The 12,213-nt window shown below is 42.5% G+C and overlaps 2 protein-coding genes across 3 annotated transcripts; one reads left to right on the forward strand and one right to left on the reverse strand.

The window, feature by feature from the left end:
* The first annotated feature begins 3,161 nt into the window (after positions 1-3,161).
* On the forward strand, positions 3,162-6,274 carry skic8 (SKI8 subunit of superkiller complex). Its single transcript, XM_076142171.1, has 11 exons — positions 3,162-3,267; positions 3,580-3,628; positions 3,713-3,740; positions 3,998-4,103; positions 4,381-4,553; positions 4,872-5,020; positions 5,134-5,227; positions 5,424-5,517; positions 5,601-5,693; positions 5,779-5,857; positions 6,057-6,274. Exons 2-11 carry the CDS (start codon positions 3,617-3,619, stop codon positions 6,144-6,146), a joined length of 918 nt encoding a protein of 305 aa, XP_075998286.1. The 5' UTR covers positions 3,162-3,267; positions 3,580-3,616; the 3' UTR covers positions 6,147-6,274.
* Positions 6,275-6,574: 300 nt separating this feature from the next.
* Positions 6,575-11,210, reverse strand: slc25a44a (solute carrier family 25 member 44a). 2 transcript variants are annotated; one of them, XM_076142170.1, is made up of 5 exons: positions 11,169-11,210; positions 10,396-10,556; positions 8,878-9,583; positions 8,500-8,627; positions 6,575-8,327 (listed from the first exon to the last, which is right to left on the reverse strand). In XM_076142170.1, the coding sequence occupies exons 3-5, from the start codon at positions 9,509-9,511 to the stop codon at positions 8,136-8,138; spliced, it is 954 nt and encodes a 317-aa protein (XP_075998285.1). In that variant the 5' UTR covers positions 9,512-9,583; positions 10,396-10,556; positions 11,169-11,210; the 3' UTR covers positions 6,575-8,135. The 2 variants fall into 2 exon arrangements, with proteins under 2 accessions (XP_075998285.1, XP_075998284.1); XM_076142169.1 differs by lacking the exon at positions 11,169-11,210 and having other exon boundaries at positions 10,396-10,648.
* Between the last annotated feature and the right edge of the window lie 1,003 nt (positions 11,211-12,213).

Raw genomic sequence — 12,213 nt, forward strand, 5'->3', positions numbered from 1 at the left:
AACACATGAGAGACAAGATGTGTTATTACATTTGAGGGTTAACTTTTAACCAATGACATGTTTTCAGTCGGTGAGTGATAATTACACCCGGATGAAGTCACTCCCACAGGATGACATCATGATGCACCCTTATAAGGGCCAGGCTCAGATGCGTTTGTACTGAAGAGGAACAAGTGAGCCATGAATAACAACAGCTCCAATGTTATTGCTTCCCTGGACAATAACGTGAAGGATTTCAAGGAAAGGTTTGTGAAAGACACAAAGCAACATGAGATGACTCATCACTCAAAGGATGAAGACATGTCCTCACCAAACCACATGCATTTACTGAAGAGTAAGTTCTTGAACACATTCAAGAAACAGGTAAATGAAGACGAGAAGTTTAACGTGATTCACCAGAAAATGAAGGAAAAGATGGAAGAGGAGATACAGCGCACAGCCAGACTGGTGATGGAGAACAGCGCCTTGAGACAGCAGGCCAGTGACCTCAGGAGGAGACCTGTGGAGATGAAGACAAGAGCTCATGAGTGCAGAGTCACTCAGAATGAAGCTGCACTGAATTTCCAGAAAATGAGCGGCGAGTTGAAGGCCGTGCAGGAGGAGAACAAAACCTTGAGACAACAGCTCGATGATCTCAGGAGGAAACTTCTGGAGGTCGAGTCGAGAGCGCCACAGCGCAGAGTAACTCAGAATGAAGCTGATTCCAGGCTCTTAGAAATGAGCAGCCAGTTTGAGGCCGTGCAAGAGGAGAACAATATCTTGAGACAGCAGAATGATGAGCTCAGGAGGGGATTTTTGCAGGCTAAATCAAGAGTACAACAGTGCCAAGTCACTCAGAATGAAGCTGAACAGCGTCTCTGCAAAATTACTGGTGAGTTCAGGGATGTGCAGGAGAAGAACAACACCTTGAGACAGCAGAATGATGAGTTCAGTACGGGGCAGCCAGCAGGTGGGCAGCTGGCAGCTCTGTGTGAGGACAGAGAGAAGGGAATGGAATTGTTAATGCTTTTGAAGTTTATAATTGTAATTATAGCATTTTTAACATTCATTTCCACTAAGGTAAGCACATGATCATTTTCATTTTATATGATAGAATCTGCATTAAAGACATTAAACAGAGATTTCACCTTCATGGAATCTCAATAGAATTGAACTCAGCAGAAGGGCAACTCTGCTGAGATACTGTTAATGTAAATTTGAGATAAATTCTGTATTTGACAGATATTTGGATGCAGCCAGTTGCATACAACAAATCAAAGGGTTTAATATTATATCATGAGAAAATATATTTTAGCTATTCTGCTCTTACAATAATGAAGAAATCGTGACATCGTTTGATATTATTACATCATCAGTGTGAAATATGTGACCTTTGTAAAATATTTGTACAGTTTGTGTGTATTTGTAATGTGGTTGATGTAATAGTTTTTGCTAGCATAAATTACAGCCGTGGCTCCGAGTTTAGGTCCAGTTCCAATAACAAGCTGTAGGCTGCCTGGTGAAATGTCGTCCTACATGATTAAAAGCATCCAGGACCATATTATTTCATATGATGGTCAGCTTTTAGCCAATGACGTTCTGAATTGAGTGTCAGTGTCAAGCAGGATCACAAATCAAAGACAAATGATGACATCACTGACACGGTGTGACATCACTCACACAGGATAATGTCATTGTGCCCCCTGAAAGAGCTGGACTCAAGAAAGAGCCTCACACTTTGTACCGGCAATGAACAGGCGACCTATGAATAGCACGAGCTCCAACATTTTTGCTTTCCTGGACATTAACGTGACAGAGTTCAAGAAAAAGTTCATGAAAGAGACAAAGCAACATGAGATGACTCATCACTCAAAAAATGCCAATGAAAAAGACATGTCCTCAAGAAACTACATGCATTTACTGATAAGTAAGTTCTTGAAAACATTCCGGAAACAGGAACATGAGAAAGACAAGTTTAATGTAATTCAGCAGGAAATGATGGAAAAGATGGAGGAGGAGATACAGCGCACAGCCAGACTGGTGATCGAGAACAACGCCTTGAGACAGCAGGCCAGGGACAAATCCACAAGAGCTCAAGAGTGCAGAGTCACTCAGAATGAAGCCGCAGTGAGTCTCCAGAAAGTGAGCGGCGCGCTGAAGGCAGTGCAGGAGCAGAACAAGACCTTGAGACAGCGGCTCGATGATCTCAGGAGGAAACTTGTGGAGGTCGAATTGAGAGCGCAACACTGCAGAGTCACTCGGAATGAAGCTGATTCCAGACTCCAGGAAAAAAGCGGCGAGTTAAAGGCCGTGCAGGAGGAAAACAACACCTTGAGACAGCAGAATGATGAGCTCAGGAGGGAGCAGCCTGCCGATGAGACCGTGCAGCTCGTAGCTCTGAGCTGTGAGGACAAGGAAGAAGGGATGGAACTGTTGACACTTTTGAAGATTATCATTGTAATCATAGCATTATTAATTGTCATGAATCTAAGTGATTTTGTATGATTATTCAAATCTATATTAACGACATGACAAAGAAATTTCATTTTCAAAATTTTAGATAAATTCTGAATTTTAAATTTGACTTTGGGTGAAGCCAGTTAGAAACATAAGAACAAAAGGTTTCAACATGCATGCAGCTAAAATAAACAAATGTTCAAATTAGAGATATGAAAAGATGATTGAATTATTGCAATGTGAGTGATGAGTATGAGTCCACACCTATTATCTTGGTCACAATGATGAGCCACAGATAGCTCACTTTGGAATATCACTTGGGTTTATCTGTTGCCAACTAATTTAAAGAGGGAATAAAAGGAAATGAATGTGCTGATTTAAGAATGTAATTGATATTCCTTTAAGTGGGAGTGAAGGAGGTAAGCCTATAAGGCAACTTTTTAGAATACAGGGTTTAATAGATGGGGAGAGGTCATCTCCATAGCAGACTACAAAGGTCACAGACATCTACATTTAATCCTAGTCTCAGTATGTAAACAATACAGGAAGTGTAAATGGATACAGTTGGACATGTGTTACTTTAAGAGGTGTACAGGTGGAAACACAAAATAGTTTTTATTTTAACACTCCCTTAACTTTACACTTACTTAATTTATAGAATATTGCAAGAGAATAGCAAACGTCACACTGTCACACTCCAGTTCAATAGGTGGCAGTAGTGCACCTTTTGGTTGGATGTCATCAACCTGAAATAAACGAAGAAGAAAAAGAAAATGGCGTCTATCTGTAAATGAACTCGCCGCCAATGTTTACAACACATTACGATTGAAGGTACGTGTTTCCCATTACAGTTTTGATATCAATTTACACAAATGCTGAAATAGACAAATACTTCTGGAAAACATCGCAGCTAATCCTGAATGCTGATGTACGCTTTGTGGCTTCTGGCTGCTGAGACGTGAGGCAGACAGCTAGCTTAGCCTAGCCTAGCCTAACTGTGGTGCGTTCAGGGTTTCCACTTCATATCAACACGTTTCATGTTACAGAAACATAAACTCAATTATCTATAAAAGCAAAGGGCAGTGGATTAGTGAACGTTATTCATTCTGCATTCGTCAATAACATACTTTGACGTTTGTTTAGGTGAAAGTACGTTCGCTGTCTCTCCCAGGACCAAAACATGAGCACACAAGTAAGAACGCTTCGTACTTTCCACCAGTTTGTCTCCTGAATGAGGGAATTCAACGATTAACAGTTTAACTGTCTCTCATTTCAGTACAGCATCCTCTTCAAGCAGGAACATGGTGAGTCTCAAGTCAGTTTGAATCACAACAACACAACAGTTTCTCTTAAAATATAGTTTTCACAGACAGACTGTGGTTTGTGGATTTGAAAGTAAAATCAAACAACCTAGTGCTCCACCTGGAATTAATAATAAATTATATTATATTATTTTTTCCTTTTTCAATCAACCTTCTGCCAAATGTAGCAAAGGGATTGTCATGAAACACCAGCTATCCTCACACTATTGTCAGAGATAAACACTGTTGTTCCCTGTCAGCACACGATGACGCCATCTGGACGTCAGCGTGGGGCAAAAGTGAAGCAGACGGGACAGAAACGATCGTCACCGGCTCATTAGACGACATGGTGAAAGTCTGGACATGGTGAGTTGTTATTCTTACCTAATACAGTATCTTAACATTATTCTGTAACAACCTGTATAATTCCTGGATTTGTTTTGTCTACTGTTTGCTGCTGACATTATTCAGTTTCTAATCTAACACTTCTTACATATTTTGGACAGTAGTACAGATGTAGAAAGTAAATTCCGCATCCTGAAAAATACATCAACTCCATTGTCATGACGAATCTCAGTCATTCGTGTGTGTCAGACGTGCTGCCGTCATAAACAGGCTGTTGTGATGAACTGTGTGCCCGCAGGTCAGACGAGAAGCTGGAACTGCAGTGGACTCTGGAGGGCCACCAGCTGGGTGTGGTGTCGGTGGACATCAGTCAGAACGGAGCCATTGCAGCCTCCAGCTCGCTCGACGCTCACATCCGCCTCTGGGACCTGGAGTCTGGCAAGCAGATCAAGTCCATGGATGCAGGCCCTGGTACGATACCAAAGATTACAATGTTGGTCCATATGATTCATATTCGTATGATGAATGATGAGTAATCACTCTGCACCAGGATGAAGATGTTTTTGGCATTTCTTAAGGTTTTAGTGTAAATTGTTTTGTTATGAAATTGACTTGTCCTGCTTACTTTTGCCAACTATTATGTCCACGTTATTTGTATTTATTTGCATTGTGCTGTCACAGAATGAAGAAGAAGAACCAGATTCATATGTTCCCACTTACAGTAATGATTTGTTGAGTGTGGGTAAAATATCTTCTTCCTGGTTCGGTTGTCTTCCGGCTCTCCTCTAGTCGATGCTTGGAGCGTCGCCTTCTCTCCAGACTCTAAACACATCGCCACAGGAAGCCATCATGGCAAAGTCAACATCTTTGGAGTGGAAAGTGGCAAGAAGGAGTATTCACTGGACACACGAGGGAAATTCATCCTCAGTATAGCTTACGTAAGGAACCATACTCTCCAACAATGTTACCTACTGATGTGTTGTTATGTACAAGAAATACATGTTTGCATGATACCGGCTCACCATCACCCATGAAGCGCTTTCTGTTTCAGAGTCCTGATGGCAAATATTTGGCCAGTGGAGCGATTGATGGAATCATCAACATCTTTGACATCGCTACTGGAAAACTGCTCCATACGCTGGAAGGTGGGTTCAATTGGAGGAGGATTCATTTTGTGTAAAGCTTCTTATGGATGAGTAACAACGTACAGGAGGAGAAATGTTGATGATTTGAAAGAACCGGACAAAGAAATGAAGAGGAATGAAATGTGGTAAATGTGTGCAGGGGACAGAATTTTCATATTCATTCCTTATTTCTCTCTCTCCCTCTCTCTCCCTTCAGGTCACGCTATGCCCATCAGATCTCTCACCTTCTCTCCCGACTCTCAGCTCCTGGTCACAGCATCTGACGATGGCTACATCAAGATATACGACGTGTGAGTTCTGCTTCAGCTGAAGGTTTTGCACAAAGCTTTTTTAGTTGCAGCGTCTTAAGTTCCTGTTCTGATTTCTTTTGCAGGCAACACGCCAACCTGGCCGGCACGCTGAGCGGCCATGGATCCTGGGTACTAAGCGTCTCCTTCTCCCCGGATCACACCCATTTTGTGTCCAGGTAAGATACCTTAGCAGTCTACTGCACAGAAATATTGCACTTGATTTTAGCGTGTGAAGAAAACATTCTTTTTGTGATGCCGCAGCTCTTCTGACAAGAGTGTAAAGGTTTGGGATGCCAGCACCAGAGCCTGCGTCAACACTTTCTTTGACCATCAAGACCAGGTGAGAGAGCTGACACATACATTTCTTAAGATTCTGATTCTGTGCACTACTGCCTCAAAGGCTGTAGCAATAGAATAGAATACTATTTCATTCTTGTCAATACAATGACGTAAGAGCGATGCTGAACAAGATATCAGGGCCCGAAATTCAGTGTTGAGACTTGTGTCCATGTGTCATTTTTTTCTAACTCTGTCCTCAGGTGTGGAGTGTGAAGTATAACAGCAGCGGCTCAAAGATCATCTCAGCTGGAGATGACCGAGCCATCCACATCTACGACTGTCCCATGTGATGAATCATTCAGTACAATAAAGCAACAGTGATATAGGAGTCTGTTATTGGCGGGAGGCAGTTGTTAATGTAAATGGATTTATTTAACACTGACCCGCTGCGGTCCAATTAAAGCGGTTTGTTTTTGTACTCCCTTTGTTTCCTTTTGTCACACATCACAGCTGTTGCGCAAGTGACCTCAGCAGTCTTGTGTCCCACGCTGGTACAACACAGGTACTGCAGCCTCAAACGTTGTTATATTCAGTGTTTGAATATGTTTTACATTTAGGCTGAACTCAAGAAAGAGTATAAAAATCATGACCTGGCTGATAATTATGTCCTTAAATATAAGCTTATTACATTCTATGATAATGTGAATGTTTTGTCTGTCAATTTACTTTACTCAGATATGTTTCAAGTGTGTTATATGACAAATTATACAATCTCTACTTCTGTGATTCAAATTCTTTATTAGATCTTACATTTTGAGGTCAAGTTCTCAGTGTTAAATCATAAATGAACAATTATTTTATAGTGACGTCCTCTAGTGGCTTTACTCATCACTTCAGAAATGTTAACTGTACATATTTGAATTTTGGAAACTATTGTACAAACCTCAAAAAGTACCGAATACAAACATTTAACTCACTTTACAAAAATCAGACAGGATTCAGCAGAATTTATAATAAAAGTTAAAACTATCATAGTCGCCTTGACAGGATGACTCTCCAACTGCATTATGGGTAATTTACATTACAGTAACCTGCAACATGATAATACGACCTGCTGAAGGCAACTGTGTGTGTGCGCGCACCCATGTAGAACCAAACAGCTGTGGCGTGGCGATCATAACAGCTCTTTGGCCTTTAAAGAAAACACTGAATTCCTGCTTTTTTTCCACAGATACTGAGCCCCTAACACCTTAAAAGGAAGAATACCCAGAAAACCACATTTACATAGTGAACCAACAACACTGTTGCTTCACAGTCTGCTGGAAGTTGCGTAACACAAGTTATGACATCCCATTCCTCAGCTCCCCTTTGCAATGTACAGTCAATTTAAACAAGGTAACGAAGGCAAAACAAGCAAGACACGACTCCCTGATTGACCCGATCAACTCGCCCATAAAGATAATTCATCATATTACACTAAGTGAGGTTTAAAACCAGGACCACCACCACACCAGCTTCACACTGCATTAGAGATTTGGAGTCAAATACACACATTGGGGCCAAGGCTGCTACAGTCGCAACATAGATTCTGCTTTAAGTAAGTTTAGATTTACATTTCTCTTCACTAGTTATCTGCATTGAAATATCCAGTGATCTTATTCTTTACCCCAGATAGGCTTAAATTCTGTTTTTCATTGAGTCATTGCATAGAAATGGTTTTCACTGGAATGTGCGATAAGATTAAAGTTCCCCATGTGCTCTCTGATCTGTCTCCAGATTTTGGAACCTTGAATACACGTTAATTCGACTGAAAACACATCATTAATTGTTAATCACAACCCATGTTGAATTGTAAAGAAGCTTAAACATGTTGGGACTGCTTAAGTGGTATTACAGCGTGATAGCATACAAAACTGATCTGATATATATAATATACGCGTATGTTTATATGGAGTTCAGCTACCCACTACCCACAATCCAATGAGAACGTGTGCAATGAATTGATTTGAATTGAACTTTGGGACAGTAACGGTGCATCACTATCACTGTATTTCACAGCACCACAACAACGATGACAACAATCCTACTTTGCCTATAGAGGCAGGTCCGGTAAATGGTAAAAAGGCCAAAACAATTCATCTCGACACCCATGAACATAATGGCAATTCTGAGCACTTGAAGTTATGACGCTCCATCATAAATGCATTAAAAACATCAGTTCTACACAGTTCTAAAAAAAAAATAAGGCATAGAGGAGTAGCCAGGACAGGTGACGGGCGGCTGACATGTCCTCCTGTATCTGTACCAGGTTGCTCCGGCTCACTCATGCCTCTGGCCTCTCACCAGTGTCTGGACTCTGCCAGCTCCGCTCGCAGGCTCAGTCTCTTCAGAGTCTCGTATCCCACCACGATGAGCACAGACGTCGGCGTGGAAGAGATGATGCGGGCCGACAGCCCCTTGGTCATCCCCATTATGCCCTCCTCTGCAAGCAGCTGCTTGAATGTCTGAATTACAGAAGTTCTGCCCTCCACCTTGAAGAAAAGAGAAACATGTGAGAATGGTGTTGTAAATTGACTAAATCTATTCACTGACGATCTTGTACATCATTATTTATTTCTTGTTCCTCATTTTGTAGATGCTGCCAGCATTGTGTTTGCATTTCAGTAGGCGAGATTCAGGGGAAGGAGATGATCTGATGTTTACCTGCACTCTGGCCCGGACCACGTCCATGGGGTTGGTGATGCTGGAGGCGGTTGCTGCAGCCATTGGTCCTGCCAAAGCCAGCAGGATCAGGTGGGGACACTGACTTGGGGCGAGCATGGACAGCTGCTCTGTGAACGCAGGATACAGAAACAGTTTCAGACCAACGTCATTTGAGAATATCAGCCTGAAGACATTTTGTCATTTGCAGGAGCTTATATTATTCTTACGCACAATCATTGTCATGCAACATCCAACATTTATTGTCAGTTCTAATGTTAAGGTTGTGTGACCTATTTTAAAAAAAAGTATCCTGTTGTATGTGTGTGTAGTAATTAAGGAGCGCTGCTACAAATTGCACATAAAAGGTCATTTGTTTACCTGCATAAAAGTGGTAAAAAGGCCACCAGAGAGCACTGTTTGGGATGTATGTGAGCAGTGAAGCCACATAGCCCCGGTAAAATCCCCGGAAACCATCAGCAGCAAATATCTGCACTGTGAGCTCACGGGTTTGTCCGAAAGTCAGTCTGCTCTTAGATGCCGAGAGCATCATTTTTGGTTTGACCTTGAAGCGACTCAGGTGTTCTCCTTGGCCTTGCATCATCAGGTGCTGGGACACCACATCTATGGGCACAGTGATGGTTTGGGCCACCAGGGAAGCTGATCCTCCTGCCACTACAGATATCACTGTGTTACTCTGAGAGTAGTGAGACACGTACTTGCGCACCAGTTCGTAGGTGGTGATGTAAGCTTGTCCCGCAACCAGGGTGAATGTATTGACCATAAAGCCCCGGTAGAGACCCTGAATGCCCTCCGCTCGCACGATCTTGTAGAAGGCATCAAAGGTGCCTTTGTAGAGGCTCTTGCCCTTCTGCACCTGTAGGCGAGTGCGGATGAGACTGAAGGGATACACAGTGGCCCTGGTGGTCAAGGTCATAAAGACACCCAGGGAGTAGAACTTCCTCTTGTCCAGGTCCTCCCATTCAATAATTTGGATAGCCCCTTTCTGTAGCATTTTGCCAGCCAGGGCAGCACCACGCCCCTAAAGCCACATCTAGATAGCCTCAGACCCAGACTGCGATGAAACCTGTAAACAACAAGAGCAACAATGAAGTCATGCAACGAACCTGCAATTTGTCCACAACTTCATTCATTCTTTCATAATTTAGCCCCCAGAAGCCTATCAGGAGGCATAGTACTGCCAGAGAGCACATTTGGGTTTTGGTATGAGATAACATGTTACATATAGTATGATATGGATGGATGCACATGGTTAAGGGACCAATTCACCCAGCATGAGTTTAAAAGAACAGTTGTTAGACCAAACATCTGGGCTTATCTATAAATGTGTATCCATGTGCTGTGCTTGCAGAAACATAACGTAATTTCAACAACAACGTCAAAAACACGTCTGAATGCGCAGCTGAAGAATCAGAGGTCAGTTCAATCACAACGAAACAAAACACTACAACCAAACTACTGTATTCACTCAGTGGGCACTTGAATAGATACACTTGCACACTATAGTACCACCCAAAGAGACTATCAATGATACGCAGTCTTATATAACAGCACCACCAACTTTGGTCACGACCCTTCCCACTGAGCTGAAATAGCACCACTGACGCAATGTCAACAAAGCTGAACATAAGCATGGGTCGGACTGCATTAGCATTCGAGTGGATTGCAATGGTGGTTGTTTTTTGCGTAGTAAAGTGACCTCTGGGTGCATGTAAGCAGCGCTAACACTGCAGGCTAAGAGTGTTATTGTGTTTAGTGGAGCAGCAGGAAACACGTGCAATGTCACAGTCTCGCGTCGCGTTGCTGAAATGGAGAAGTGATCCTGCGTATAAATCAACATTAGAATAACAAAGCATAAATAACATAGACTCGATTTACCTGTTAGGTGACGTCGCACTGCCTCACCTTCCTTCCTTCGTGGCGACTCGAGTCAGCGTGGAATGCTTTTGTAAAATCATACGGCCTGAGCTCAGACAAGGTGGCTCAAGCCTTCCGTCCATTCCTGCTAACGAATATCGTCAAAGGTGAAAGGTCACGGGCTGTACACAAAGACAGGAGTTGTTTATTACCGTTAAAACGTTTCTGATGTAGAAAATATGAAAACAGGATAAAAAAAAATTCAGCTGGTATCTGTACAGAATATTTTCTTAATGGTTTGTTAAATTTGTCGACAATGGTGCGTTTGGGTGCAAATGTAAATATTGTAATGTCACACGATGTACAACACGACCGAACCAACAAACACTTGATTGACTTTTTTATACGAAGAGCCGAAATGTAGTTACATGAGCTTTATCATTAAGATAGTATTTATTAAAACGTCATGTGTCCCGCTTTTACACAGTCTTAACCTCTGTGAAAATTGACCATGACGAGCATGGATGTTTACATGCTATACATGAAAATATAGAGGGGAATAGGCCGGGTTGTGTTTTTGTTTTTGTTTTTTTACGTAAATTAGCACGTAACCTCCGTTTTACAGATGTAAAATATTTATACACTTCGCGCTGTCTGGTTGTAAAAACAACCCGTGTACAGACTTCAGCAGGCACAGACGTTGGACAAGTACTCTTTCCACATTTTGCTGCTGCGACAGGGCTGCAACGTAGAATTTCTGAACTAATAATACCAAGAAGCAATTATTTTCTTACAGGCCTGAACCAAGTTACGACTTTCGTTGTTACTCCCTGAAGGCAGCGCGACAACAACAGTCACATTGGTTATGTCACGTGGGGCCTGTACGTAACCACGTTTAAAGTCACAAGTTACTTTAAGGTTTCCATTTACGCCTCCGTAATGAGATTGTGGAATATTGTTGGAAAATGAGTTGGTGCAACAAAATCAGTATTGCAGGATTTTGCAATCCGTATTGCACATATTATCTACTGTAAAGGTGAAGCATCCTGTGCAAATGCAAGCCTTAGGCTGCTGGTGAAACCATCACTGGACCCTCTGCAGTTCGCATACCAACCTCAGGTGGGAGTGGACGCCATCATCTACCTGTTGCAGTGAGCCCACTCGTATCTGGATGGAACCGGTTGCACTGTGAGAGTCACATTCTTTGACTTCTCCAGTGCATTCAACACCATGTGGCCATCACTACTGAGGGAGAAGCTCCAAGCAATGAAGGTACCAAGTCCACCATCTCCTGGATTACTGACTATCTGACTGACAGACCACAGTTTGTCCGACTGAGTAATGTTCTGTCCGAAATGGTGGTTAGTAACACTGGAGCTCCACGGTGGACCGTGCTGTCTCCCTTCCTTCCACCTTGTACACCACAGACTTTCAGTACAACTCAGGGTCTTGCCACTTGCAGAAGTTTTCTGAGGACTCTGCAGTGGTAGGAGAAAACTGGTGGATGATTTTGTAGAGTGGTCTGGTAGGAATCATCTGATTCTGAATGTGGCCAAGACCAGGGAGATGGTCATCGATTTCAGAAGGAAGAGGACAGTTTTACAGCCCCTGTGCATTCTGGGTGAGGATGTTCAGGTGGTAGAGCATTATAAATACCTCTGAGTCCACATCCACAACAGGCTGGATTGGAAGACCAACACTGAGGCTGTATACAGGAAGGGGATGAGCAGACTATTTTTCCTGAGGAATCTGATATCTTTCAATGTGTGCAGCAAGATGTTGAAATGTTCTATCAGTTTATTGTACCTCTGCACTTTATTACGCTGTTGTCTGCTGGGG

The sequence above is a fragment of the Genypterus blacodes genome, unplaced genomic scaffold, assembly GCF_046128005.1.
Source record: "Genypterus blacodes isolate CSIRO-AG114 ecotype Tasmania unplaced genomic scaffold, CSIRO-AGI_Gbla_v1 ptg000021l_1, whole genome shotgun sequence".
Classification (NCBI taxonomy): Eukaryota; Metazoa; Chordata; class Actinopteri; order Ophidiiformes; family Ophidiidae; genus Genypterus; species Genypterus blacodes.

Excerpts from the sequence above, each read along its gene's own strand:
- skic8 (XM_076142171.1), top strand. Across the intron at positions 5,021-5,133 it reads TCATCCTCAGTATAGCTTAC|AGTCCTGATGGCAAATATTT; the intron begins GTAAGGAACCAT and ends TTTCTGTTTCAG. Across the intron at positions 5,858-6,056 it reads TCTTTGACCATCAAGACCAG|GTGTGGAGTGTGAAGTATAA; the intron begins GTGAGAGAGCTG and ends CTCTGTCCTCAG.
- slc25a44a (XM_076142170.1), bottom strand. The coding sequence starts at position 9,511 with ATGCTACAGAAAGGGGCTATCCAAATTATTGAATGGGAGGACCTGGAC. Across the intron at positions 8,628-8,877 it reads TTTTTACCACTTTTATGCAG|AGCAGCTGTCCATGCTCGCC; the intron begins GTAAACAAATGA and ends CTGCGTTCACAG. Across the intron at positions 8,328-8,499 it reads TGGTCCGGGCCAGAGTGCAG|GTGGAGGGCAGAACTTCTGT; the intron begins GTAAACATCAGA and ends CTTTTCTTCAAG.